This window comes from Ursus arctos, unplaced genomic scaffold, assembly GCF_023065955.2.
Source record: "Ursus arctos isolate Adak ecotype North America unplaced genomic scaffold, UrsArc2.0 scaffold_32, whole genome shotgun sequence".
Taxonomy (NCBI): Eukaryota; Metazoa; Chordata; class Mammalia; order Carnivora; family Ursidae; genus Ursus; species Ursus arctos.
Window position 1 is genome coordinate 21,291,315 of NW_026623008.1, and position 27,822 is coordinate 21,319,136.

The 27,822-nt window shown below is 49.5% G+C and overlaps 1 protein-coding gene across 3 annotated transcripts in view; it reads right to left on the reverse strand.

The window, feature by feature from the left end:
* Window positions 1-4,453: 4,453 nt before the first annotated feature.
* MECR (mitochondrial trans-2-enoyl-CoA reductase) overlaps window positions 4,454-27,822 on the reverse strand; it is a 30,161-nt gene continuing 6,792 nt past the window's right edge. For 2 of the 3 annotated variants that reach the window (XM_026516850.4, XM_026516853.4), the window contains exons 2-10: window positions 22,170-22,267; window positions 21,582-21,713; window positions 14,521-14,664; window positions 11,763-11,865; window positions 10,590-10,692; window positions 9,548-9,621; window positions 7,199-7,259; window positions 6,974-7,046; window positions 4,454-5,583 (exon numbers count right to left, since the gene is read on the reverse strand). In XM_026516850.4, the coding sequence (XP_026372635.3) occupies window positions 5,423-5,583; window positions 6,974-7,046; window positions 7,199-7,259; window positions 9,548-9,621; window positions 10,590-10,692; window positions 11,763-11,865; window positions 14,521-14,664; window positions 21,582-21,713; window positions 22,170-22,267 (949 nt within the window). In that variant the 3' untranslated portion in view covers window positions 4,454-5,422. The remainder of the gene's footprint in view (window positions 5,584-6,973; window positions 7,047-7,198; window positions 7,260-9,547; window positions 9,622-10,589; window positions 10,693-11,762; window positions 11,866-14,520; window positions 14,665-21,581; window positions 21,714-22,169; window positions 22,268-27,822) is intronic. The other variant, XM_026516852.4, reaches the window with a different exon arrangement.

Below are 27,822 nucleotides of genomic sequence, written 5' to 3' on the forward strand. Positions count from 1 at the left end.
CCCCACTGAGCGGAGAGCCCGATGCGGGGCTGGATCCCCTGGGATCATGACCTGGGCCAAAGGCAGATGCCCAACTGCTGAGCCACCCAGGTGACCCTATTTTTTTTTTTTAATTTTTAAAAAGATATATTTATTTGAGAGAGAGAGAGAGAGCACGTGTGAGGTGGGCTTGGAGAGGGAGAGAGAATTCTCAAGCAGACTCCCCACCGAGCACAGAACCTGGGCTTGATCCCACAACCCTGAGCAGAAATCCAGAGTCAGCCACTCAACTGATTGAGTGACCCAGCACCCCCCCCACCTTTTTGGTTTATTTATTTGAGACACAATGCAAGAGCCGATGGGGGGGAGGAGGCAAGGGGCAGAGGGAGAGAATCTCAAGCAGGCTCCCTGCTGAGCACAGAGCCTGATGCAAGGCTCAGCTTGATCTCACTACCTGAGATCATGATCTGAGCTGTTACCAGGAGTTGGATGTTTGACTGAGCCATCCAGGCTCCCCCTTTGCCCATTTTCTTATTGATTCATAGGAGTTCACTATATATTAGGGAAATCAGTTCTTTGTTAGATGAGTTACAAATACTTTCCCCCAGTTTGTTGACTTTTGACTTTGCCCAGAGTGTTTTCTGCTATGCAAAAACATATTTATGGGGTCAAATTTTTCCATCCTTTTTCTTTGATTCTGGATTTTGTGTTGTAGTTTTTCTCAGGTTTCTTGAGGTTTAAAAAGAAAAACACCTCCCATCGTTTATTGTTATTTTTAGGACTTATTTGTATATTGCAGTCTTTGATCCATTTGGAATTTAGTAGTATGAGGATCATAAAATCCTTAAGAACTGGTTCTAACCTTCGTTGTCATGTAGTCTGATCAACCTGTTAAACAGATGGGGATGAGAGCCCCACATAAGGGAAATGCCTGTCTCTAAACCCTGCTCCTCCTCCAGAGTTTCCTAATTCAGGGAGTGGCACCTTCCATCCAGCAAAGTGCTAAAGTTCAACCTTCAACCGCCACATCTAGTCTGTCCTGTTGATTCTTCTTTCTAAATGTTGCCGAATCCATCCACTTCACTCCCATTGACTAAGCTAGTGCAGGCCTTGCCATATTGTTCATACCTCAGGGCTTTTAACCATGCTGTTCCCTCTGTCTGCAATATGGCTGACTCCTTATTTAGGCCTCAGACCTTCCTTACCCTCATCTCAAGTATCCCATCACGATGATATCATTGTATTGTTTCTTTCACAGCATCTACCATACTCTGTAGTTGCCTTGATTATTTCTTCACTTGTTCATGGTCTTTCTCTCCTACTAGAAGGTAAGCTACCTGGTATCAGGGGCTGTGTTTTTTGTCTCCTACTGTATCCCTAACACCTATAACAGTCCTTTTCACATAGTGGGTGTTCAAAATGTTTATTAAGTGAATAAACAAATGATCTCTTACCTGAATTACTTCAATGGCCTCCTGATTCTCCTTTTTCCTGCCTCCCCATGAGACACAGACGCAGAGAAATTTGAACTCTCTTCTGATTGACATGCTAATTATCACTGAACAAAATCAAGGAGTCCAGAGAAAAGAGGGCACACAAGGCCAATTGTGGGTCCAAAAAAATCAGGATTGACTGGTATGGTGACCAGACAGGGTCAGGGGAGCTGGCTCCTGGTGCCAAATCTGCTGCCTGCTGCGTGACCCTGAGCAACTCACTTCGCCTCTCATGGTGTCCTCCTCTTCTGTAAAGTTATGATATTAACTAAAATCTCAATGATACAGGGAAGTTGTAAAAATCAAATGGAATATGGGTAAAAGGGCTTATACACTGCAAAGGGTTAGGGGCATAGAGAAAGCTTGCTTTTCTTTCAGGGTGTGCGAGCATCTCCTTACCTTTAGGTCAGCTCTTGTCTTCCCAGGATTTTCCTGCCTGAAAATGCAGGCAGTTGCTGTCGCAGGCCTGAGTCTCTCTTCTTTACCACTTCCAGCTGCTCTGGCTGGGCCCAGTGTCCTACCCAGGGCCCAGTGGCTACCAACAAGTATGAGGCTGGTAGGTGCAGCCAAGAGCTTCCAGGCGCAAGGACAGGCATGCCTGCCACTCACAGATGAATGCAAGAACCTTCTTCTGGGCCTCAAGTCTTTCCCAGAGGAAAGCAGGCTTACTTATCTCATCTCCCAAGTCACAAAGCAGTCACCAATATTATGGCAGTGGCTGTAGGTAGTTGCAGGATGGATGCTCCCAGAAGATACCAAGCAGGGAGCGCCAGGGTCAGGAAGCCTCAGGCCACCAGGTGTGCCCAAGCTTTAGTTTAGGAGGTAATGCCTGTTTGTCTTCTTTCAGTCTCCTGGAGCCCAAGTTTCCACCTCCAGTCATTTAAAAAGGATTCTGTTTACTTAGTGGGCCTGAACAGCTGTCCCCACTCCACAGAGAAATTATTCAGCCTGAAAATGAAAAATAGCCTCCCGTACTTGTAAGTGAGCAAGAAGATCCATTTGAAGTTCGATTCTTTCTATGGTCTCTTGTCAGTCTCCTCTCTGTGCTGGCCTCTGAAATGTTGGTAATCCCCATCTTGGTCTTTGAAGTTTCAGGGGATTTTCCTTGTTTGAAATTCAGAAGCCTGGGAATTTCTGATGTTATCTCTTAGTGCCTCCCTTCTCCCAACTGTCCCCTAACCTGCTGCCAGAAGAATTTTTTTTTTTTTCTCCAAAGCACAGTTCTCATCTTCTGGCTCAGAAATCTTTTGTTCCCTACTGCCAATAGGATAAAGTTCAAATTCTGTAGCGGAAAATCATAAACTGCCACAATTCACTTTTTCAGCTTCAGACTGAATGATTTCAATACAAATTAAATCCGAGAATATCCATCAGTTATAATTAGGTTCAGAGAAAAGCCCAAATACTAAGGACTTAAATAACATAGAAGCTTGTTTCTCATGTAAAACAAATCCTGAGGTGGGCAGTTGGGGCTTCTGGGTGCCTGGGGCCCAGGCTTCTTGGGTCTTGTCGCTGACCCATTCTTAACATGGTCAAAGATGGCTGTGCAAATTCCAGGAATCGGGTCTGTGTCCCAGCCAGGTGGAAGGTGGAAAGGGAAGGAAAAGGTACAGGATGGATGCCAGCTCTATTTTAAAGAGGTTCTTAAGCAATCGACACCTACCACCTCTGTTTGCACGACAAGGGACAGACCTGTCTTGCTGCAAGGAAGGCGGGAAACCTGTTTATTCCAGCCTACCCTGTGCTGACCTAAAAGTTTCAGCATTAATTCTCAGGAAGAGAATGGATATTTGGGGGAAATGAGAAGATTCTAACATAAATGTCCTGCCTCTATAACAGCTTAGTCTGGTCCCTTAGTTTATTCTTGTCTCCCTTCCCTGCCTGAGAAAACTATAATCATCCTTTAAAGCACAGCCCAAATGTCATCTCCAGACCCCTAGAGCTACTGTTCTCAGGACGTTTTGCACATCCCTCCACGGGGTCTCTAACCATGGTGTTATGAACCTTCCTCCTCCCTGTCTGCCTCCTCTGAGTCTGTACCAGGGGCTGCACTCTCCCCATGGCTGCAGGCTCATCACTCCCCCTAAGCCCAACATGGTGGACTCCCCCCCCACCCCCGCCCGGCCCCTGAAGAACCTCATCTTAACTGTTCACTCCTGTATCTTTGGGCAGCCTCTCCCACCCTCTCAGCCTTTTTTCACTTGCCCATGTTGACCATCTGTACAAGTCAGCTATCCCACTAACCTCAAGGATAGAGGACAGGAGGGACTCAGGCAGATTTGGGCTGATTCTGAGACTGGGTGCACAAGGTAGCAACTCTTATCCAGAGGACACCTGCAGACCTTCCCCAACCCTGGGCTGAAGCTAAGTCCTTTTCTCCAGAGGACACAGAAGATGCTCCCAAAGGCAAGAGCATTATGCTGGGGGCTGCATACATGTTTGCGTGCGACTAAGCCTGAGTGTATTCTGGCCTCCTGAGCCAGTTTTCCCCATCACTCTGCTGCTGAAAATCCCTCTGTGCCTCCCCTGCTCTGAGAGGTAAGTGCTGACTTCTCGAACCTTCTTGCTCTGACCTCTGTTCACAGTTCTCACCTCAATCCTCACACTTCCCCGCCTCAGGTGGCAGAGCCAGGCTCCCAGCCCTCCAAACTCTCACATGTGCTGTTGGTTTTGCTTGGTACATGTTTTCCTGCCTGGCCTTCAAGATTTACTGTGGATGACACCTCCACGAAGCCTTCCTTCAAGCCTCCGGCAGAGCGGCTGTGTTCCCATGGCCCTCCGAACACCCGAGTCAGTGGCCTCATTAGTATACTGGGAAGGTCTGTCCCCTGCTCTGGGCTAAGCACGGAGAGGGCCAGGCCCCTCCCTCATCACCGGCATCCCTAGCCTCAAGCACATACTAGGTATCCAGTAAATACATTCCAAAGTCTCTCGTTTTTTTGCTCTGTGTGAGTGGATCAGAAGGCAAACACCAAAAAGTCACAGAATGTCAAACTCTTCTCTTTGTCTGAATAAAGCTGTTCATTTTCAGAGCCCATTTTAAGCTTCGTGTCAGGAAAGCTCCCTGACCACAGGCCTAGGACAAGCCCTCAGTGATGGTCTCACAGTACTTCGCACAGGTTTAGCGCACGTATCACCATGGCAGTTGCTGTGGGCTCTTGGCTTAATGCTGGGTTTCTCAACCACAGCATGCCGGGCTGGGTAACCGCTCGTTGGGGAAGAATGTTCTGTGCACCACAGGTTTGAGCAGCACCACCGACCTCTACCCACTGGATGCCAACGGCACTGTCCCGACTATGACTACAAATGTCTCCAGACAGTCAAACGTCCCCTGGGGGTAAAATGACTTCAGGCTGAGAAGCACTGGTATAACAACCATCTCCCAGTGAGAATGGGCATTCTGTAGGGTGGTCCAGCCACCTGAGACCCCATTTCCTTGGCTCCTCAGCCTGCCATTCATTCTCCCGTGTAGCTGACCCTCCTCCTGCCCGACTGAGCCACACACCACCCAGAGTGAGTCAGACGTTCCTTTTTGCTCCTCTGCGGAGAGCCGGGGGGAGGAGACTGCGTCCTACTGGCTCTTGCACCTGCCAGTGCCCACCCTTGCTTTGTTTCAGGGTGGCCAGGAAATCATCGCTGGGGGACAAGTGGAGGATGGGCAAGGGGGCTTCTTAGTGCTGGGGGATGGCAGGTGCACAATGAGGGGCCTTCTTGACAGGGATGACTTCTATGGGTTTGTATGTGTTTGTTTTTAGGAAGTTGACTTTATTAGATACCCTGGGGCTGGCACTGGGGAAAGCCTTGGCTGGCTTCACAACCCTCTTGGTCAGAAGTGACGGTGAGGTGAGGACAGGGCAGCCTGGGAAAGGCTGAGAGGGCCCTGACCCAGGCGCCAGAAACCAGTCCTGCCGATCTGTCTTCCCTCCCACCTCACTCCGGCTCCTCTGCCATTAGCACATGGTGAGAATCTGCTTTGAAGACACGAACGGCTGCATTGAGGCTTCCAAGGCACGGTGGTAGTCCTGCAGGGGGACCTCGGAGCAGGCAGGGGCTGTGAGCTGGCCTCGGCCAATGAGACCGCACAGCGTAAGGATCAGCTCCTTGAACTGGGCTGTGGGAAGTTGAGGAAGTCAGAGGTGCAGTGGCAGGGCACGTCAAGACAGAGCATGGGCTGCCTCCAGTGGCAGGAGCGGGCGCTCAACTCTAGGAAAGCCTCGAGAGCCCAGGCTTGACCAGGGATAGGGAGGCTGTGGAGGCAGCCTGATCCCTGGTGGGGTAGGACAGGAACATGGGGAGTGGCCCCAGGAGCTGGTGGTCAGGCAGAGTGGTGGCGATGAGGGCTCAGACCCACAGAACCTGACTGGGGAGGAACCGAGAGTCCTGAATGGTGGGAGGGGCAGGAGTACTCTGAGGCAGGGCGGCTAGAAGAGGCACAGGGAGGGGGTGGGTGTGCCTGGCATGCCGCCGATGTGGAACAGATGAGCTTTGCTCAGGGAAAGGAGCTTTCCCTGAGAGCCCAGACTCCCTTAGAACCCCACAAGTTGAGGTCCCCAGCATCCCTTCCCAGGGCCTTCAGGAAGATGAGAAGTGAAGGCCTCAGCTGAGAAGTGGTTTTTCATAGACATCAATTCATGCAATATTCAAATCTAATCATGTCCCCTGTTTAGAACACTTCGGTGGCTATTCATTTGCCTTTGAGATGGAGTCTCAGCTCCTTAAGAAGGGTTGTAAAGCCTTTCATAATCTGGTCACAACCTATCTGTTTAGGTCCCCACTCCCTGCGATGGGCTTTTCCACAGGCTACTTTTCCAGCCTGAAACAAGCCACTGATGCCACCACTTTCCTCCCCTTCACTTGGAAAACTCCACGTGATTCTTCATTCCCAGTGTGTGTGTGTGTGGGGCGGACACACTCTGGGCAGCCAGTCGTCCACTAGAGGAAGGATGGCGTACTGGCTTAGGTTCTGGAGTCAAAGAGACGAGTTTACATTGTGGTTGCACCACTCCTTACGTGGGGAGACTGGGCAAGCTACCTAACCACTCTGAACCTCAGTTTCCTCCTCCAAAGGCTAACAATATCTAGACAACTATGATATTTAAAGTGAGACAGAAGTTAAGGAACTTGTCCAGGTCCCACGGCTAGGCTGGGTAAACCTATCCCTAGTGGCTCCCAGTGGTGGGAGCAGGATTTGAACCCAGGCCGGCTGGCTCCAGGGTCTGTTCTCTGCACATGGCTGTCTTCCACAGCAGTCTCTTCCCCACTGGCAGCTGCTCAGGATGGGGACAGTGTCTGCCTTGTTCACTGCTGCCACCCCTGGGACCAGCCCCGTCGAGCCCAGTACCTATTTGCTGACCGCAGCTGTAGCTAGAGGCTATTTTCCTTCAACCTGTTGTGGCGCTGGGGAACTCGTCACCTGTCCAGGCCTCGGGATGGCGGGTCACTTCTGCAGTTGGCACTGCCCTCTCGTGTGACCCCTGGTGATGGGGCCAGCATCCACTCACCTGGACTGTGGTCCTTCTTCCACTGGGACAACCAAAAGCCTCGAAGTTTGAGATCCTTAAAAATGAGCTGGCTCTGTGGACACAAGAAGGATGACCTGGGGCTCTGAGGGCAAGCACTTCAGATGCTGCTTGAGGTAGACTCCCTCCAGGGACAAGGGCACCTGTGGGTCTGGACAACTGCGGCATCCAGGCCTGTGTCCACGCCTGCCTCCCCCACCAGCTTACCACAGAGGCTATGACGGGCTGCTTGGCCATTCCCCCGTAGGTCACCATGGTTCCCCCAGGCCTGAAGAGTCCAGAGAGAACAGAGTGGGAGTAGGCGGAGATAGAGCCCTACTCAGTCCTGCCAGAACACTTCTATTCCAACCCTGGCCCCTGAACCTGGCTCTCAGAATCCTTGGGAAGGTTTCAAAAACTGCAGACTCTGAGGTCCGACCCAGAGCTAATGAATCAGGAAGCAAGGATCTCTATTCAAGTCGACCGACAAACACCCCCGCCAGATGACACTATGTTGAGCCAGAGTTGGGAACTCACTGGTCTCACCACCCGGTCGGGCTTGGATGAAGTGTTGCAAAGAAGCGTGCTCTGCTGAGAAAAGCCCAGGCCACGTGAGATTAGTCCTGGCTCCCCTCCACTCCTAGATGTGCGGCCTTGGGCAGTGCGCAGACACTGGCGCAGACCCCCCCCCCCCCTTCACCTGTCCGCGCCGACTCAAAGGAGCAGTGAGATGAGGTGGCTACACACATTGGGAATGGTGTGGGAGGGGCAGAGGACGGCGGGCGGCTGCCCTCTCGTGGTAGGCGGGGCCCGCCAGGACCTGCTGTCTCTCACCCGCACCCGCCCCAGCCATCAAAGGAGAGGCTCAAATGGTTTTTTAAAAAAAGTAAGCTAGGACTTCCCAAGCTCGACTTAACCTGTGTTCCCCTCCCCACTCCCGGGCTCTTTTCGGAGTTTTGTTGGAGGATGATGGCAGGTGAGGGGGTGCTTTGTGATCTACAAAATGGAAGAAGCTGCTGTGGGACGCAGCTGATTCTTTGGGAGGCTGGTGGGTAGTTTGATCTTAAATTCCCTTTAGCTGACACCTGTTCCAGAAAGTAGCTTCTGGGGGGGATCAAGCCTCCCCCCATATCCCCCTGCACTGCACTTGTTCTAATCAGAACGGCTCATGTTCACTAGGCGTTTTCTGGGCGCCGGGCACAGGTCCGAGCGTTTCCACGTGCACTGGCTTGGTGAAGCCTCCCGTAACCGCAGAGGCGCACTTTTATCACTCCGGCTTTACAGTGAGAAAACTGAAGGCCACCTCTCACCTGTGTAGCAATTTGTGCATCACCTCGGTGTCCTTGGACTAACCTTCTGACTAACCTGTACGAGGAGACGGAGGCCTGGACCATTTTTCATGTATTGTCTAACTTTCCACAGGCCCACAGCTAGTAAGTAGCACAGCTGGGGCTTGGTGCCTCCAGGGCCTTCACTGGGAATGCCCGCTCAAGGCCTCCTCCTACAGTGAGCGAGTGCTGTGGGGATGGCAGGCTGCCCCGGAGCCCCCTGAACTTGGGCGGAAGGGTGTGCTCAGCAGTCACAGTAACTTGCCGTTAAGCCTGGCCCTCCCACTTCCCAGAACTTGGGGCGAGGTAATTACCCTTTCGGGGCCTTGTGTAAATGGGGATGGGAATAGTATCCCTCGCTTGGGTGGTCATCGGGGGGGTAAGCCAAGCACTCTGCACAGTCTGGTGCATGGGGAAGCGCTCAGTGATGGCTAGCACAGCTCTTTGACCACATGACCCATCTTCCCATCTAGCCCGTGAATCCTAGAGTTCCCTCAGTGTCTCAGCCATTTCTGTACCCAGTAGCTAGTGAGTGCTAGCAAGTGTGTGTCAACTAATGTTGCGGGGATTCCCGCTTTAGTTGGAAAGTATCCTTGCAGGCGCCCCTCAGCTCAAGAAGTTTATGTTAACAGAAAAAACAAGGGAAGGACATGCACTGTTAATATTGTCAACAATGCTTCTCTCCCTTGGTTGTGGGATGATAGGGACCCTTTGTGCTTAATTTTTTCTTTGTACTTTTCTTTTTAAGATTTTATTTTTTAAGTAATCTCACACCCCACGTGGGGCTTGAACATACAACCCTAAGATCAAGAGTGGCATGCTCCACCAACTGAGCCAGCCAGGTACCCCATCCTTTGCATCCTTACATGCTTTCAAAATGTTTTAAGAGCATCATTTTACCTCTAAAATTAGAATCTATTTTTAAAATCTAATAAAAAATTCAAAAGCTAACAAACTAAGACTAAGGGACTTTTTAAGATTCCCCTAGTTATGAATCCTTAACTATTTCCCTTTCACAGAAAGCTTAGCCATCTCCTTCCGGGGTCTCTTGGTCATTGGTAAAGGAGGCGGCTGAGAAAGGAAGTGCCTGGATAACTAGGACAGGACTGTGGTCCCAGTTTCCTGCTCAGGGTTATGCTGACTTGGCCTTGGCTCGCACTGGCCACTGGGACTTGGTCACTTAACAGTCTTCCCAGCTAAAGGCCTGGAGAGCTCTGGCCAAGTGCACCTGCAGGGCTGAGGGACTTACGCTAAGTGTCGCAGCAGCTCTGTGGAGCTTTTCCCGCCAACACAGTTGAGAGCAAGCCGTGGCTGGGGCATGTCCTGGAAAATAAGGAGGCTGCAGTGAGGGAGCTGCTGCTGTAAGCGCGGGCTTTGAAGCTCGCTACAAACAGCGCTTCCCTGGCCCAAGTGCCGTGTCAGAGGGAGGGTGCGAAGAAAATGGGACGTTCGTGCCTTCAAACTCTGCCCAAGGAGGACCTTTGCTTTATCAACTTAATCCTGTTACCTGTTTTGGAATTTTGTTCAAAACTCCTCTCCGGGAAAGAACAGATGGAGGGCGTCTACATTCCTTTTCGAAGGACTTCAGTTCGCCCGAGTGCGCCTCTTGTCTGCACTTACAACTCAGTTTATGTGGGAGGTGTTGATCTCCTGCTTCAGAAACGTTAAGAGGCATGTGTTCTTGAGAGTGTGTGTGTTTGGTCACTCCAGGGCTCAGAAGAAGGAGGCTGAGATGTGGTCTGATCACCTATTGGGTGTGCTGGGGGTGGAAGTTCTGGAAAGTTAAGGGGCTGTGAGTTCAGAGAGCCCTGACTCCACGACTTGTAACTGTCTGCCTTGGTAGAATCCTTCATCTGAGTCTTGGTTTTCTCACCTAGAAAAGAGACAGCACCTACTTTGCAGAGCTTTTGTGAGGATTATCAGATACAATGTAAGGAGGGTGCTTCGGAAATGCTTTCCTTTCTCTTCCCTCCCTGTGCCTCGGCTTCCCCAGGTCCTCTCCCAGCTCGGAGATTCACACTGGCTGTGAGGGCTGAGGTGTCGCACTACAAACATTCAATCCTATACACCATCCAGGGTTTCTTGAACTTTGTCTCTCCTGCCTCCCTCACAGCACCCGGGCCCTTAATGCATTCCGTCCCCTGGCTGAGGGAATGGGCTTTACCCTTCCACAGAGACAAAGGGAGGATCTGGAGAGGAGCAACGGGGCCAGTCCCAGCCTTTCTAGCAGGTCAGCTTTCTCCAGGGAGATGAGCATGGATTGAAGGAACAATGCCCCTCATCCTAGGTACCTTAAAGAAGTTTTTCATCTCATGCTTTCTTAGCTCCTCTTCTGTGAGAACATGCTCGGCTCCCAGACTCTTCAGTCTGTCAGTCAGCTTCTGGAGGTCAGGTCTGGAAACCAAACACAATCCATGGCCCTTGGTCACACCTGCTAGCTTTCTCTACCATAGGCTCCTAGGACTCCTCCAACACAGCTGTGAGAACACGAGTTTCTTTTTGTGGAAAGCTGGGATTGAGTGTAAGCCAGGCCTTATGGAGGGGCTGGCTACCTGATTTCATTACATCCCAGTACCTCCAGGCCTCAGTTCCCTCACTGGCATTGCGGGGTGATTTCTATAGCCCTCGCCAGCTCAAAGGTGCGAGAAACTATCTGGCTCAGGGAGAAGCCATTTCACTTCCTGACTTTGCCTACCGAAACAAGAAACTTCATTTCCTTTCCCCCACGCTTTTCAAGGGGCTCTTCAGGGTGTTGTGCAAACACACTCCAGCCCAGGAGTGGCTCCGGGCCTCTTTCGCCAAGACAAACAGTAATTTTTGTTAACACAACTGAGGGGACAGGGAAGGGAAGTGAGCGTCGATTCTCCTCCTAAGATTGGACTTCCATGACAGACACAGCCACGTTCATTGACAGTGAGGCTAAAGTCAACTGGATGCTATGGCGGAAAAGAGCATGAGCCAGGGAGCGAAGTCCTTTACTGACTTGCTGTGTCTTCCTTTCTCTGAAACTTGTTTCCTCACCGTAAAACAGACATGACAAGCCTGCCCCATCTCCTTCACATCCCTAGTTAGAGCCGTTCAAAGTGCCGCACAGATGCAAGGGAAGAAAGGGCCCTGGGTTAGACAGTTCACAGTAGGAATAACAGCTTCAGGGATTCCCAAATACGAACTATGGCTTTGAGATCATGGGTTATCACAAGAGTGTCAAAAACTCTCAAAAAGTCTTCAGCAAGGGCGGGCTTCACCTCCTTCCTGCTCTCCCTTTACATTTGGGATGTTTGCTCATCCTACAGCCAGAGGCCGCCTGGGCCTCCTTTCGGGCAGGCGGTGGCGGCGGACTGCTTATGCACGGGCGCCCTCTGGTGGAGATGGGGGCACCTGCAGGGATGCGGGGGCCGGGAGGGGGGCGGCGGTGGGGCGGAAGGCCCAAGTCGCTTGCACTGGGATCAGGTCTCCCCACACACCTGTCTCGGACCACATTGACAGTCCTCAGGCCCAGGGCCGTGGCGATCTGTATGACTGCTTGCCCCACTCCACTGTTGGACGCATTCTGGATGACACAGTCTCCTGTGGAGCCAGGAAGAGACCCAAGTCAAGCCCGGGAGACCTGTAACAGGTCAAGCGCTTCCTGCCTGGGATCCTATTGTAGGGCAAGAGAGGGGAGTCCTCAGGCTCAAAATGACCCAGGACCTGGCTGCTGAGCCTTCTCAGACCTTGGAGTCTTGCTTACTCTTCTCCCAATGCCCCCCAAAATTCCACAACACCCACGGTGCCTCCCAGGGCTTGACAATTCAGAGTCCACACTGTATATAATTTAGACCCCACTGTGTAAATGATTTTATATGGTTCATCATCCTCCTGATTTTTAGGTCCTCATATCTCTGCTTAAGCTATTTCCATGGTTTGCAATGTTTCCCTATTTCTCTCTTCCTTCGTTTTGAAATCCCACATACCCTTTGAAGCACAGCTCAGGCGTGGCTTCCTTCCCATCTTCCCTGTGTGTGTTCCCCCGGCACTCTGCAGGTGGTGTGCCCTGGCTTACACTTGGTGGTGCATAGGTCCATTTCTGGCGAGAGCCTGCAGCCTGCAGCTTCCTGAGGGCACGGCCACGCTATATCCCCCCTTTGTGCTGCTTAGTACAGGCACACTGCCTTGAAATGGGTTTAGAACTGTGCTGGAGAAACCCGCACCTCCAGAAACAGGGTCCTAAAGGTAGTCTGGGGTCAAAGCTCAGGCCTGGCTTTGGAAGTAGCCAATGGGGGAGGCAGCATGGCATACTGGGGAAAACGTGGGCTCTGAAATGAGACGGACCTGGTGTGAGTCCCAGCTCCCCTCACTGACTGTAACTGACCGTAACATGGGACAGGTCATGACCTCAGTTTACTCCCCATGAGACAGGAGTCCTGGGAGCACCCATCAGGATGCTCCTCATTAGTCAGAGGCCATTGCGTCCAGGAAGGTGCTCTGTTATGCCTGAAATGTGATCTGAAATGCAGGGATCCGGTGCTGCAGACACGGGGAAGTTCCTGGAAGAATGCCCATTCTCTGTAGCCAGGAGTCAGTACATAGACTGTCACCCATTAGTGGGTTATGAAATCAACCCAGTGGTTTGCAAACAGCATTTTTTTTTTTTTTTGGTTAAAATTCCAGAAAATAGAATTAGAAAGAACATAGTGCACCACACACAATAAGGGTAAATACTGCTCCATGAAACTTTGGTTTCCATCATATACATACTCACATGTATCTATGTACTGGATTACAGTGTAAGCTGTAATTCTCACTATGGCTCGGTATGACAACTTAGAAAACACGGATCTAGCCCAGGCCACACCTGCCCGGAGGCAGGCAAGTGGAGAGATGCACCACGGGCTGCTGAGGTGGGGAGCTGTCAGAATGCCCTGATGTCCAGCTGCGGTCCAAAGCAGAGGAGGCCTGACAGGATGAGATGCAGGTGACCAAAAAGCCTCCTGCACCAGGACCTGGGCAAAGGTCCCTGGTCACCTGCTCGCTTTTTCCACCAAAGGCTCCCACGACAGCTGGCACAGCTGTGAGGACCTGCACTTCTCTTCGCGGGAAGCTGGACTGGTTTTGCCTCGAGTAGCAGTGGCTACCTAAGCTTATCGTGCTCCAGCATCTCCGCCCCAGTGTCGTCATCCACGTGGCAGAGCTAGACCAGGCGATTTCTCTAGCCCCTGGACATGCACAGTGTGCAGGGTGACCCTCCAACGATGGGGATGAGCCCAGCCTCCTGTCAATGGGAGGCTAATTGTGAGGTGGGTTCCATGAAGGTCCTGAGAGGCCCCCTCCCAGCAAGACTGAGCCCTGCTCGCCCACAGTAGTAATCAGCCTTCTCTGACTTTTCCTCCTTCCATCTCGCTCTCCCCATCCCCTCACTTCTGCTTCCTGGGATCACCTCCCCCTGCAAACTGTCCACCCTCAGTCCTTGTCTCAGGCTCTGCTTTCAGGCAACCCCGAATAGAACACTTGGCTTTGTCGTTTCCTTGCTGAGTGATCTCATGTAAGCAATTTCCTTCTCTGGACCTCAGTCTCCTCGTTTCTGAACAGGAAGAATACTAAAATAGTGCAGAGTTACCGCGCTGTGAGCCAGGCGCTGCGCTGAGTGTCACACTGCAGTGTCTCCGTTAACCCTCACAACCCCTTACTCTCCATCTTATGGGTGACACATGTGATGATCTGAGAGGTCAGTTCACAGTGAGAGGTGAAGCTGGGGTTCAGACCCAGGTTTTCTGCCTGGGGCCCGAGCTCTCTAGCAATCATACCAACCTCACTGCACTGCTTTGAAGGTTTAATGCATGTAAAGGCACTTATGTGAACTGGAAAGTGTCATATGAATGCTGAGTGGAATTACTAAGTTCAGCATTTTACTGGAAACACAGGCACTGTGTCTATCTTGTCTGGCTTTGTATCCCAGAGCTTAGCAAAGCTCCATGTTTTTGCTGAACGACAGAATTCCATCCCAAGCTCTAGGGAATGCGATCCTTCAGCGGTTATCCAGAGTGTTCTCCTCATGAGGTTTCAGCATGTTTTCTAGGAACCAAGCTAACAAAGCAAAAGCAACAACTACACACTCACTCGGGTTGGGGGCCTGGCTTCCTCTCAGCCCCTTACAGGTTAAGTCCCCACGGTCTCTGGGTCAGGATTTGGGTCCCCTCCCAGTCAGGAGATCCCAGCCTGCTCCCAGCACCTGTGGGCTCCTACCTGGCTGCAGCTGCTCAAAGTCCATCAACATCCTGTAGGCCGTGCAGGGATTGACGCTCAGGGTGGCAGCACTCTGAAGAGGGAGGTCACTCGGAACGCTGATCAGTGCTTCCTCACTGAACACAGCCTCGGTCCGCCAGGTTCCTGAGTCAGGGGATGAGTCCAGGCTAGTAAGACAGGATCCCTCTCCACACCTGGCCCCAAGTCACCCTCCTCAGTAAACGGGTGCCTAAGATGTCAGCTTTCAAGTACCACTTAGAGAAAAAGGAAGGTCGTGAAGTCCTTTTGAATCTCTGTGAGTCCTCATGATAGTTACGTAAGGTAGATTTCCCACATTAGTTACCATTAGACGTAGCTCATGCTGCCCAGCAGGTGCCTAAGGATCTGAAACTACCAGACTCTGAGTAACGTCGTGACATGGGCAAGAGAAGCTGTGAAAGCCCCCATTTTCCCACTCAGTCCTTCTTCTCCTCATCGAGGGCAGGTTGACTTGGGTGGTATTACGGAAAAAAGCATGAAAGTAGCGGTCAAAGGCCTAGGTTTTGCTGGCCAGCTAGTTGAGCAAATTCCTAAGTCACTGAGTTTTGGTTACCCTATTATGTAAACGACACTGGCAAGAAGAGCCTGACGGGCCTCCTCTAAGAGCTGCTGCACAAATCAAATGACAGAAGGGAAATGACAAACTCCTATAAAGTGGAGAAAAATGATCATTAACCTCCAGCCCAGGGCGCCTGGGTGGCTCAGTCGTTAAGCATCTGCCTTCGGCTCAGGTCATGATCCCAGAGTCCTGGGATCGAGTCCCGCATCGGACTCCCAGCTCAGTGGGGAGCCTGCTTCTCCCTCTCCCACTCCCCCTGCTTGTGTTCCCTCTCTAGCTGTCTCTCTCTGTCAAATAAATAAAATCTTAAAAAGAAAACAAACAAGACGAAAAAAACCCCTCCAGCCCACATTCCAGTTGCAGACAAAAGAATCATAAAACGTCAGTGTTGAGAAGGCCCTTAGGGCATGGAGTTCAACCTCCTCATTCAACAGGGCAGGAAACCAAGGAAGTGACTTGCCCAAAGTTGCCTGGCCAATCTGGGCTGCCCCTTCCATCTGCAGATACTTAGCGTGCACCTACTGTGAGCCAGGTGCTTGAACAGCACTGACGCATTCCGTCCTTTCATGGAGTTTTATTCCAGTGGAGAACACACAAGAACCAGACAAGCAGAAACACTAACTACAAATTGTAGAGGCAGAGAGTAACACTGGGGAGAATTACTCGAGATGGGGGTCAGGGACAGCTTCTCTGAGAAGGTGCAGGCGAAGAGTTAAAGGATACAGGTACCAGCCACTCAAAGAGTACATCCAGAACATTCTAGGGAGAGGAAAAAGCATATGCAGAGGCTCTGAGGCAGGACAGACAGAAGATGGAAGGATACACACTGGGAGGATACCCACTGCAAGGCAGAGAGTGATGGGAAGATAGGCTTGGGCCCTGGCTCAAGTGGCTTGGGCGAGGAACGTCACCCAGACTTTCATGATCCTGACCTGGAGTAACCATGAGTTATGGTGTCACTCAGTACATTCACATATATAAGTATGTACACATACATATAACAGAAACCAAAGTTTCACGGAACACTATTTATCCTACCATGTGTGATGCATGATTCTATTCTGATTTTAGTAAAAAAAAAAAAAAATGCTGTTTGCAATCCCCTAGATCGATTTTGCTAATGGATTACAACCTGCCGTCTGACAGGTACTCACCCATGCAGGTGGGATCCCATGTAAAGCAGAGCGAGGAAGACAGACCTGGAGTCAGACAGACACAGATTCAAGCCTTGGCTCCACCACATACTCATTAGGTCACCTTAGAGAAACTATTTGGAGCCTTGCTGGCTCAGTGTCTGGTGGCTGTGGGCCTCAGGGGTCCTTGGCCTATGCCTCCAAAGCTCTGGAGTGTGTGCACCCACCCAGTTGCTAGGATTCGCCTAGCAGTGCCAGTACCCTGGCACCACATGGTCAGGTGTGGAGAGGAGGGGACAGCCTAGGTGACTAGTAATTGTGTTGTAGGAGGGAGGGAGAGAATGTGGGCTTCAGGGACCAGGCAGTGGAGAAAGGAGGCAGGAACACACTTTGTTAAGGGTTACGTCAGTCCCAGAGTAGATCTGTGGCTGAGAAGACAAGACACTGGAAAACTGAAGGGTTCCTTTAGAATCTAGGAGGTACCTGGGCAATCTCTCCACCCAGCCTGGTTTTCAAATCTTCATTGCCATCTTCATAACCATGGCCCCCATTTATCTTGCCAACACGTACGGTATCTACTCTGCACTAGATGCTTACTGTAGGGTCCCCTATGCATGAAATCATGTTTTCTAATTCCCCTTGATGGCACGACAATGGAAATCTAGCCTTGACATGAATTTCTGGGGCTTGGCAGACCCTAATCCTCTTCTTAAGAGAAGCTGGGTGGGATGAGGGGAGTGCCCATGGTCAGAACCAAGGGCTTTCAGGGTTTTAAAGTAGAAACCCTTAGACCTTAGGAGTGGGGAACCTGTTTTAAAATCCCAGCTCTGCCATTAACGATTTGTGCAACTTAGAATTATCACTGCACCTTTTTTGACACTCATGTCATAGTGTGAAGGTTAAACGCAATGACATTTGTACAGATGATCACTGTGCCTAGTACATAGATGTGGAATGTCCCGTGGTTTTCTTTACTGATCCTAAGTCCCACGCCCTAGTTCTCAGGACTTCCGTTCCTCACTCTGGCGCAACTGGCCCTTAACCATCTCTACCATCCAATGCAGGGGTTGGCAAACTACCGCCATGGGCCCAACCTGGTTCACCACGTGTTTTTGTAAACCAAGTTTTATCAGATCATAGTCATGCTCACTTCTTAGGTATTGTCCATGGCTGTTTAGGATGGCAGAGCTAAGTAGAGGCAGTATGGCCTGCAAACCCTAAAAAATTTACAACTGGCCCTCACAAAAAAAAGTTTGCTGACCCTGATCTAATGCGTACAGAAACTTAGTTTGTCAAAATTGTTGTGTCTTCCCTCAGTTGAGCTGCACGATTGAGTTGGGATATGCCAAGCAACGACTGTTAGCTGCATTGTAGAGATGAGAAAACTGAGGCTCAAAGTAGCTGTGGCTTCAACAAGGTCACCTATGGCAGTGGAACGGGATTCCCAGGCCACTGCTGCCTCGGGAGGGTTTTGAGCGTTTCCAATGAGTAAGTCAGTCCGCACATTCTCTGGCTCAGTCTCCCTGGGGACTGGCTGCCTGTGGGAGAAATGCTGGCTATGGGCATAGCTCAGTACCATGAAGGATGGCCAAGGTCTGGCCAGTTGAGGACTGCTCTGTTTAATGACAGTCACTCTTACTAACCTGCAGCCTTCACCAGAAGAAAGACCACGTCTGTTCACTGCTGTCTGCCAGAGCCCCGCACACGGCAAAGGCTCACGAAATGCTTGCTGACTAAATGGAGTCGATTATAGTCCCAGCCATTATAAAATCCTCATGCTCTTTGGCACCTGGTGGGAAAGACTGACCTTTTGTCCAGGGAGAAATCCCCGTTCTGGCTGACACCCACCTCCTCCACCCATGCGATTACCTGCACCTCTGGCAGACACCCCTCATTCTTCTCTCCAAATCTAGTGACCGACTTCTGTTCCTTTAGCCCCTAATTCCATCCTGTCTTCTCAGGCCCTATGGCACTGCCTTGTTCAGACCCTTCTCATGTGAAGCCTGAACTGTTTAGCCACCTCCTTACTGGCTTCCTGCCTCCACCCTCTGCCTTTCCAGAACATTCTCTGCAGTGCCCAAGTCTGGTCCACTCACACTTCTGAACTCTTCCTTGGGCTCTCTCTGACCATAGATGTGAGCCTCCACGAGTAGGGCCCCCCCACCTCTACAGCCTCATCTGGTGTCTCCCTCGGGCCAGCCGGGACCCAGCCACACCCTGCAGTTCTGACAGTGCCATGCCTTCTCCCACCGCCACACCTTTGCACACACTGCACTCCCTGCCTGGAAGCCCTTCCTCACCTAGCCCACTGGCTGTGCTTCTACTCAGTCTTCCAGACTGAGCTCAAGCACCACTAAGCCTCTCCTCATGCTTCCCAAGATGGGGGGCTCTTGCCTTTGTGTCCACCCTCTCTTCACAGCGCTTACTAGCTTATATTGTGTGAAGTGTTGTTTTGCCATTCCTGGGTTCCCCATCCCCAGACAAGAACACTTTGAGGGCAGAGACTGTGTCTGACAGGGGCTGGCACAAAGCACCACTCCCTCTCAATACAGTGAATCCTGCAGCTCTCTGCTCAGATGGCTAGGCTCTTCCACTGCCAGGTGGGGCTGCAGGGGAGAGTGGGGCCATTCTTGGCAGCTTTTCTTTTCTTTTGGGGGGGGAGGGGCAGAGGGAGAGGGAGAGAGGAATCCCAAGCAGGCTCCATGCCCAGCTCGAAGCCTGACACAGGGCTGGATCTCACCACCCTGAGATCATAACCTGAGCCGAAATCAAGAGTTGGATGCTTAACTGACTGAGCCACCCAGGCGCCCTTCTTGGCAGCTTTTCTGATCTCAGAGAAGAAAAGAGCTTCTAGTAGACTGCTTTTACTGTTTTTTCCTGCCTGGTATCTTTTTCTTTCTAGAACTGTTCCTCCTAACCTCAGAAGCTATGAATCACAAAGCTTCATCCTCTGAACCACAGGGGTGGGCAAGAGACTCAGCTGGGGCAACTGGAATGGCCCAACCCCACACCTCTGGTGGTTTTAGGCCATAAGCATCTTTGCCACAAGCATTTTTGCTATATAGTTCATTAGCCATAATGCAATTTTGCCATAAAAAGGTAAAAAAATGACGGTTGACAGTTTGGTTTGACAGTTTGTTGGTTTCATCTTCTGGTTGACAGTTTGGTTTCATTTCTCCATTGACACAGTCCTTCTGTTTTATACTGTATATACCTTAGCCCTCATAATGGTCTATACAGTAGCACAGAGTTTTGAGCCCACATTTCCCAGAGAACTTTGGAACGTCTATCAATAGAAATGTGACAATATGCCAAAACCAGACAACAGTACAAAAGGCTTTCACAACACAATACAAAGCTCAGTTACAAATGTGCATCCTAGCATTCGGAAACTGATACTTCTCTTAATCAAGAAAGAAATTTTAGCAAAAAAAAAAAAAAAAAAAAAAGCCTGATACAAATTCGGGAGATGAATCAACAAGCACAAAAAATTGTATGATACTAGGAATAAAAGACTTCAAAGGCAAGCACTTAGGTACATTTTGTGGATCACGAAATAAAATCAGTATTTGTGCAGTATTGCCGTGAATCTACACTATACATTTTGAATGTATTCCCACATTTTGTATTTTGCAAAAGTCTTTAATTTTGTTACTTATTTTTCATGTTTCATGATGTCCATTTTAATAAACATCCCTCTTTCATTTTTTACGATTTTATCTTTTATAGCAAAGTTGCCTTATGGCCAATTAGTCATGCCACGAAAATGCTTGCAGTAAAGATGCCTGCAGTGACAGTGCTGGACATGATGGGGATCGTGGATGAGCAAGTACCAGGCAGGGTCGGTCAGAGTCCTGCTAGCAGATGGATATGGCTGTGCTGGACAGATTTTGTTCATCTGTTTGTTTTTAGGATGACGCAAACCTCAGGATGCTGGTGGCCACCTATGAAAGGTCAGTTTGAATCTCAGCTCTACCACTTACTGGCTGGGTGATCTTGGGCAAGTTGCTTAATATTTTACGTTTGTCTCATATCTACCTCCTATTGTGGGAATAATTGAGTTAAATATATACAAAGTGCTAGGAACAGTGCCTGGTGCAAAGGGAGTAGACAATAAATATTTGTTGATGTTATTACATCACTATGTGGGGAGATTCCATCTGAGAACTAGTGAGAATAAGAGAATGAGTTCTGATATCAATGGGGTTCCTGGATCCAGTGGTGCCTGAAGCCCTCCATCTCTTGTACTTCCCAGTTCCAGAAACCAACTAACTTCTTCTTTTTTTTTTAACTTCTTTTTTTATAAACCAAGTTTGAGTCAACTCTCTGTAAGTGATAACCCAAAGAATCCTGATACTGTAGTGTAGCAGGAAAAACAGTGGCGACAAGATTTTTGGTGGGCTCTCTTTCAGTTTGTTGTTTGAGTTTGGGCAAAGGCTTCTTCCCAAGCTTCAGTCCCTTAGATGTCTGAAGAGGTGGATATTGTCTTCCCTGCTCCCCTCTCGTGGTTGCTGTCAGGATCCTTTGTATAATGTTTGTGCCTCAGAAACTGAAGCGCTAAAGAACAAAACTCATCAATGACTCCTTACTATATATCAGGTAGAACCCTAGTTCCTTAGCTTGGCTTTTGCAGGCCTCCCCCATGTGGCCTCACTACCTTTGTAACCTTCCTATCATTTAAGCAATCCTCTCCTATGTGTAACACTGGATTTCTCACCATTTCCCAAACTCACCTTTGTGTCTTTGCTCATTTCGTTTCCTCCAAATGCAAGGATTTCTGGCTCACCACCATCTAACATAATCCATCTACCAAAGGTCCATTCCAAAGAAGCCTCCTCCATGAAGCCCTCATCCTTCCTTAAGACTATCTCTCTCTCTCTCTCTCTCTCTCACACACACACATTTGCATTTGCACACAGAGGAGCCAGAAGTGCCCTCTGCTTCCTGCGAACTTGTAACACATCCTTTACTAAGGTTACTAGTTTGGAGATTTCTTCAATTAGATTTTAACCTTCTGGAGGGCAGGGGCTGTCTTATTTGGGTTTCCCACTGTATCTTACAGCAGGGATTTAGGGATGTAGGGATTCAGAGATTCATAGCTCCAATCAACATAGGCCCAAAGAGATGAGAGAGCAGGTCCACCACCTCCAGAGCAGAAGAGACACAATTTCTGCTCTCCTGTTCCGCTCCCACGGCTACTGGTGGTGGGTACATGAACTCAGTAATAAACCCTGCCTTGCTTAGTCACACTGAGCCAATGAGCAAACATTTCCAGTGTGAGTGAAATACAATCTGGAACAGAGAGGCTGCAGACACCTGGAGAAACTCACCCAAACCGGCGTTGGCTGGAATCACCCAGTCTCCTGGCTTCACCCCAGTCACACTGCCGCCCACTGCTACCACCTGTCCAACGCCTTCGTTCCCTCCAACAGCAGGCAGCTTGGGAAGGAGGCCATAATTTCCTAAGGGAGAAGAGTGCAGAGGGTCACCCCTTGAAGTTTGGGCAGTGAAAGAGCATGAACTTTGGAGTCGGATCTAAGCCTGATCTGGGCTCCGCCTTTGACCTGCTGTGTAACGGACCAGACTCTCTGAGCCTTAGCTTCTTCATCTGTAAAGGGGAGAATATTTTTTAGCGTTCATGGTTATTATGGGGATTAGATAATGTATGAAATGAGCCCAGCATATCGCAGGCACTCACAGTGGTTGGTTTACTCCCCACTGCAATCTTTCTAGCTCTCGAAAAGCCTCACATTCCAGAGAGGGGAGGCCAGAGAGGGCTGGTAGTCTGCAGATGGCTCATCTGGAGAGCAGCTGCTGCTAATCACAGGAATTTCACACCCACACCTGAGGAAGGATGAAAACGAGGTGGCGGCTAAGCAAAAAAGCCAATTAACATAAGCCACAGAAACCAAGGTTACCTTGGATCATATTTATGTCAGATGGATTGATAGGGGCCGCCAGCATCTTCACATGGACGTCTGATCCGCCCACAGCAGCTAGCTCCTGGTTCTTCAGTCTAAGCACAAAGCCAAAGAGAGATGTTAATGTCACCCAGGCTAGACAGGGCATCTTTTGCTCAAATCATCTCCCCAAAGTAGGTCAGGCAGCAGCATTTTTGAGTTGCCACTGTGTGCCCAGGAATTAGGGTTGTTAGGCGAGAGAAAGGTGCTGTAGGGAATTAGCACAGGCTATGGGTTAACGCTCTCATTACCTGCATGTGGACAATCTCCAGCGCCCTTGCAACGCCCCTGCCCATTCTAAGACAGGAACTAGGAAACCTGCTGGCCTGGATTCGCCTTGTGGTTTCCAAAACTTGCTTATCACCATCACCTGGTGTGCTTACTAATGCAGATTCTCAGGTCCCAGCTCTGACCTACTGAACCTGAATCTCAAGATAAGGGGCAGCCCAAGTAGTTGGTACAGACCGCCATAACTGGGGCACCCTGGGCTAGCTTATTTGTTCTCCACTTTTTAATTTTATTTACGTATCTGTTCGTTGCAGAGCCGGTGAGGGAAATAGACACCCTACGTAGTTCAGAAAGAACTCCCTCGGTGATTCTGATTTGCCCGCTGGGGGGATGCCCCTTCTGGGTGAGAATGCTGGTCTGTCAGAAGGGATGCCGGAGGGACCGCTGAGTCTTAGGTGTGAAGCCCCACCACATGATGGCTGTGTTGCCATGGGCAAGTTTCTTCCCAGCTCTAGGCCTGTTTCCCCACTTGTAAAATGGCGGGCCGTGGTGGTCGTTTGGACTTGCTCATTGCCAAGAGCCTCTCCCATTTCAGGTGGGATTTCTATGTGGTAAGGCTCTGCTCACAGTGGGCCCTAAACACCGTGGGACTAACGTCTTTATGCACTAGAACTCTGGTTAATGGGTTAAGCCTGCTGAAGGCTTTTGAGGGAGCCCTGGTGACAAGTCTATGTGTTGTCGTTGTTATTTTTATAAAAGGAGACCTTCCAAACAGAAAGTACTGATTGCTATACTAGACCTGTGGTCCTCTTGCCTTTTTAATTACCAGAGACTCCTTTCCTGTCTTTTTCTACACCAAGACTTCATGTGTGCAGTGTTTCCCTCTGCCCAAATGTACTTGTTAAGTAATAACTCTCCTCATTTTTAGTTACCAAAGGCACATTTAAGTGCCACACAGGGGTTCTTAGCATCAGGCCACAGTGTCAGTGAACTAAACTGATGTAATTCTACCCACTTCTGGCAGAAATCTGACCTTTTAATTATACCTGGGGCTCCATTTGGGGTAAAAGTGTGATTTTCAGGAAATGTCTTGTATTAATAGTGACAACAGTGGCAGGTATTTATGAGGTATTTGTCATACATCAGGTCCTGTGCTAAGGGCTTTAAATACATGTTCTGACCTAAGCTGTTAACTCTCTTGTGAGGAAAGTACTGATAATCCCATTCTGTCAAGTAGGAAATGGAGGCTCCTTGAGATTATGAAACTTGCGCAGGGTAAGAAAACTGCTCAGTGGCAGGGCTTCCCTGCTTTCCAAGCTGGCACTCTAATTTACCGCTCTCTGCACGAGCAACCTGAGGTTAGTCTGGGAATCCCCCCGACTGCCTCCAAGGACCCCTGGGGATCTCAGGGCCCCAGTGTGGGAATCCCTGGACTGGATCATGACCAAAGTAAGGGAGGCCATGCCTCACCACGACTGAGAAACAGCTGCAAAAAACTGAAATAGAAACACTCTGTACAGAAAACAGTTGACTCGGAAGGAGTTATGACCAAGGCAGAGAGAATAAAGGAAGGGCCCTTCTTGTTTGGGTAACTATTAAGGAATTTATGTATTTAGACACAGCTGGAGGAGGGGAGTCCTTGTAATAACAATAATCATAATAACTACTGTTTGAGTGCTTACCACTGAGGCACTCTGCTGAAGTGCTTTCTGTGCCAGCTTTCTGCCATTATTCTGATTTTATGGCTGAGGAACAAAGGCACAGAAGAGGTAAATAACTTGTTGAAGGCCACCAGAAGCAGTAAGTGGCTGATCTGATTTGGACCTGGTGCTCTGACGCCACAGAAGCCAGCTGGTAAGGGGATAAGCAGACGAAGCAGAGGGTGGAAAGCTGAGCACCAGCCTGGAGTGGTGTGCGGCCGTGATCCTTGCTGCACCTGCCTGGGGAGCTGGAGAGGGGTTAGCAGCTCCCCAATCTCCCCAGCAGGTGGGGCAGGGAGCCATCAGCCCGACAGTGATGTCTCTGTGAACGCATGTGTAAATCTGCACTTGAAAGAAAAATCCTGCCCAGAGCAAATGAACTGTAGACTAGCTGCCCCTTTATATTATCTGTACTGCTTTCCTCTGACATTCTGACAAATAATCCGTTTTTCTACAAACTGACACAGTCCGTGTGCTTAAGGTACTTAAAAGACATTTTTTTATGCACATTTTCTACATGCTCTTTCCTCAGCCCAGAATTTTCCACTGCTTCTCCGCGAAGCGAGAAATTCAGTTCACCCTTTAAGACATCTTCTGACCCTCTTGGTCCTGAAAAAAAACACTTGCTCCATCTTCAGTGCTCTCGTTACTCACAAGGGGTGACTATACCATTTAAGACCGACTTACGTTGAGTTTTTCGTGGTTTAGTTTATGAAGTCTTTTCATACATTTCTTTCAACTGATCACAACAGGCCTAACTTCACATTCCTTTTCCAAAACTCTGTGGGTGAGATGTATGTCAGAGTTCAGAACCCCGTATTATCTACAAGCCCCTGTGGGCGTTGGGGCAGCACTCTGTGATCAGACACATTGTTTCTATAGCAAAATGTATGAATATTCACACTAAGTGGGATGAATAATGACCAAATAAAAACTTCACAGATCAGGTTTTCCCTCCAAATGAGTTGTGAAACAAAAGAAATCAAAACAGAACTGTCAGTTTATAGAACCTTCCGGATTTTGGAGTTGCAGATTCCAATTTGGATTTGGATCCAGGTCTTTCGGACTCAGTTCAGGGCTCTTTTTACCTAACCCTTAGTTTTATAGCCAGAATGTGCATGTGTATTGTCTCCCCACTTGGCTATGAACTCCTGGAAGGCAAAGAACTCTTAGTGTTAACTCAGTGTTTAGCACAGTGCCTGGGACCAAAGCAGCGCTCAAGAATGCTTCCTAATGAAAGTACCCAATTCTCCTCCCTACTGAGAAAATGTGGCATATCAGTGCAGATCAGGTTTGCAGTAAATCACACTTTAAAAATCTACATGACTATGGTCAAGACGGGCATATTGGTGGACCTCAGTTCACAGATGAAGGGGGAAGCATGGGTTTGAATCCTGCCTTGGTCATTTACCAATTAGATAAACCTCAAAATACTCATCTGTGAAATGGGGAGAATACTAGAACCCAGCTCACAGGATTAAATGAGTTAATGTAAACGAAGCATTTACTAGAGTACCTGACACACAGCAGATGCTGAAAAGATGGCAGCTGTTATCAGTGGCAAAATATCCAAGGAATCCTTTGGAACAATTAGCTGCCTGTCCCTTTGAATAGAACCACGAATCACTGAAAGGAAGATAGTAACTTTTTGTAAAACTCATCAATTTAACTCAACGAATATTTACTGACAGTCCTACTCAGTGTCAGGTACTCTGCCAAGAGGTTTAAAGAGAAAATAAAATCTGCCCGGGGTCTTGATGTGGTCACTGTGAGAGGCACGCCTGTGGTGCTATCCCTAACTGCCAGTGTTTAAGTGGCTCGAGGGAGAAAATGCAGGATTAGCAGTTGGGCTTTGGAAGAATGGTACCTTAGCTGGGGCTTGAAGGATAAGCAGTTTACTGGGTGGACTGAGGGAGGCAGGCAGGCTTTCTTGCTAGAGAGAATGGCAAAGAATCTGACTTGGTAACTGGCCAGACAGTAGGTGCAGTCTAGAAAGAAGCCACGGGAATAGAGACATTTTTATAACCTGGAATCTCTTAAACGAGAAATGCCATTGATGTCATTTGGTGACCAACTCCATGTGGGGGGAGGTGAAGTCTTTGATGGCTCCCGGGCTTCTGGTGTGGGCAACTGGATGCTGACATAGGGAGGAAGGAACAGTGGTTTGGAGTGGGGAGGAAGATGTTATATTTGGAGCTTGAAGCAGGCACCCTGCAGTATGGTATGGGGCAGAAGGCACTCCAGGCTGGACATCCAGAGCTGTGAGTCAGCTGTGTGTAGCTGGAGTCTGGGCTGGCAGATCATCTTACTTCGTGTGATCTGGCTGAACAATTAAACGATAACTAATATTGATCGCTTACTAAGCTCCAGACATTGTGCTTAACATTTCATATACATGATGCTGTTCAGTCCTCAAAACACCTATCAGGAGGGTGTTATCACCCCAATTTACAGACAGGAAACTGAAGCTCAGAGAAATAACTTGCCTAAGGTAAGACTGTTAGTAAGTGGCAAAACTCGATCTTAAGCTTGACTCTGAAGCTCAGACAGCTGAACACTAAGCTGGCCTCCTTTACGCTGTTTGTGTGATTCCCATCCTGAGAGATAATATTAGGTATTTCCCTGGGGCAAAATACGTTTGAGAAATGCTGCCTACTAATTGCCCCTCCTAAGATTCAGACTGTACATCGGAGTCACAAAGGCTGGGAGAAGTCATCCTGGAAAAAGCCCATGTGACTCTGTGTAATCCAGAGCTTCGAGTTCACTCAGCTGGGAACACTTTTCATGGCACACTGAATACACGCCTGCCCCCAGACAGCAGTTTAAGCGCCGCACTGGGCTACAACCTGCTCCCAGTTCTCTTCTTTGTCCTCTGGGTAGCCTAGCTGCTCCGTGCTGGCTGAAATTCACAGCAGTGGGAGGGAAGGAGAGTGGGGCAGGGACGAGGGTGTAGGAGATGGAAAGCTGAAGCTGCAAATACAGGTGGGAGAGGGCAGGGGCAGCCCTGACACATGCTGCTTGCCCGGCGGGAGGTGTGTTGGTCCAGCTGCATCTCACCAGGGAGACCAGCCCCAGCCTGCCCTGTGGAATGCCATTAACACCACAGACACTGCTGTTCCTGCACATAGTTCTAAAGGCGTCGTCAAGGATACCATTCTGCCGAGACAGGAAGGAAAACGGGGGCCAAGTCTGAATTCCAGGAGTTGGACCTCTGGTGTAAGATAGCAATTTCTTCCTTGTTTTTGTTTTTTTTTAAAACTCACCAAAGGAACTGGTGGCTGTGTTCTGGAATGCAAATGAGGCACCCAAACACAGTCTGGCTAGATCACAAGTCACTTCCCCGGGACTGTTCATGGGCTTCCCCTGTGAGTGTAATGGCGCCATGCAACTCAGAGGGATGCCACTGTCTTCACTCAACAGATCCCAGACTGGATAAGGTCACAATGGCTCCTTTGAGGCCAAGGCTGTACACCTGTGATGCCATATGAACTACAAGGGAGACAAAAGCAGGCAGAAGAAAGAGCCTTTTGAGATGGGGGAAAAAGAGGCCAGTACTCTGGGGACTGGCTCAATTCTATTTGCTGTGTAAGGCAGGCACTAGCCAACTCTGCGAAGATCTCCTTCCCACCTTCCGTATTTAATTAGCCACCATTTGTACTTATCTTGCATCTTCCACTCAATCA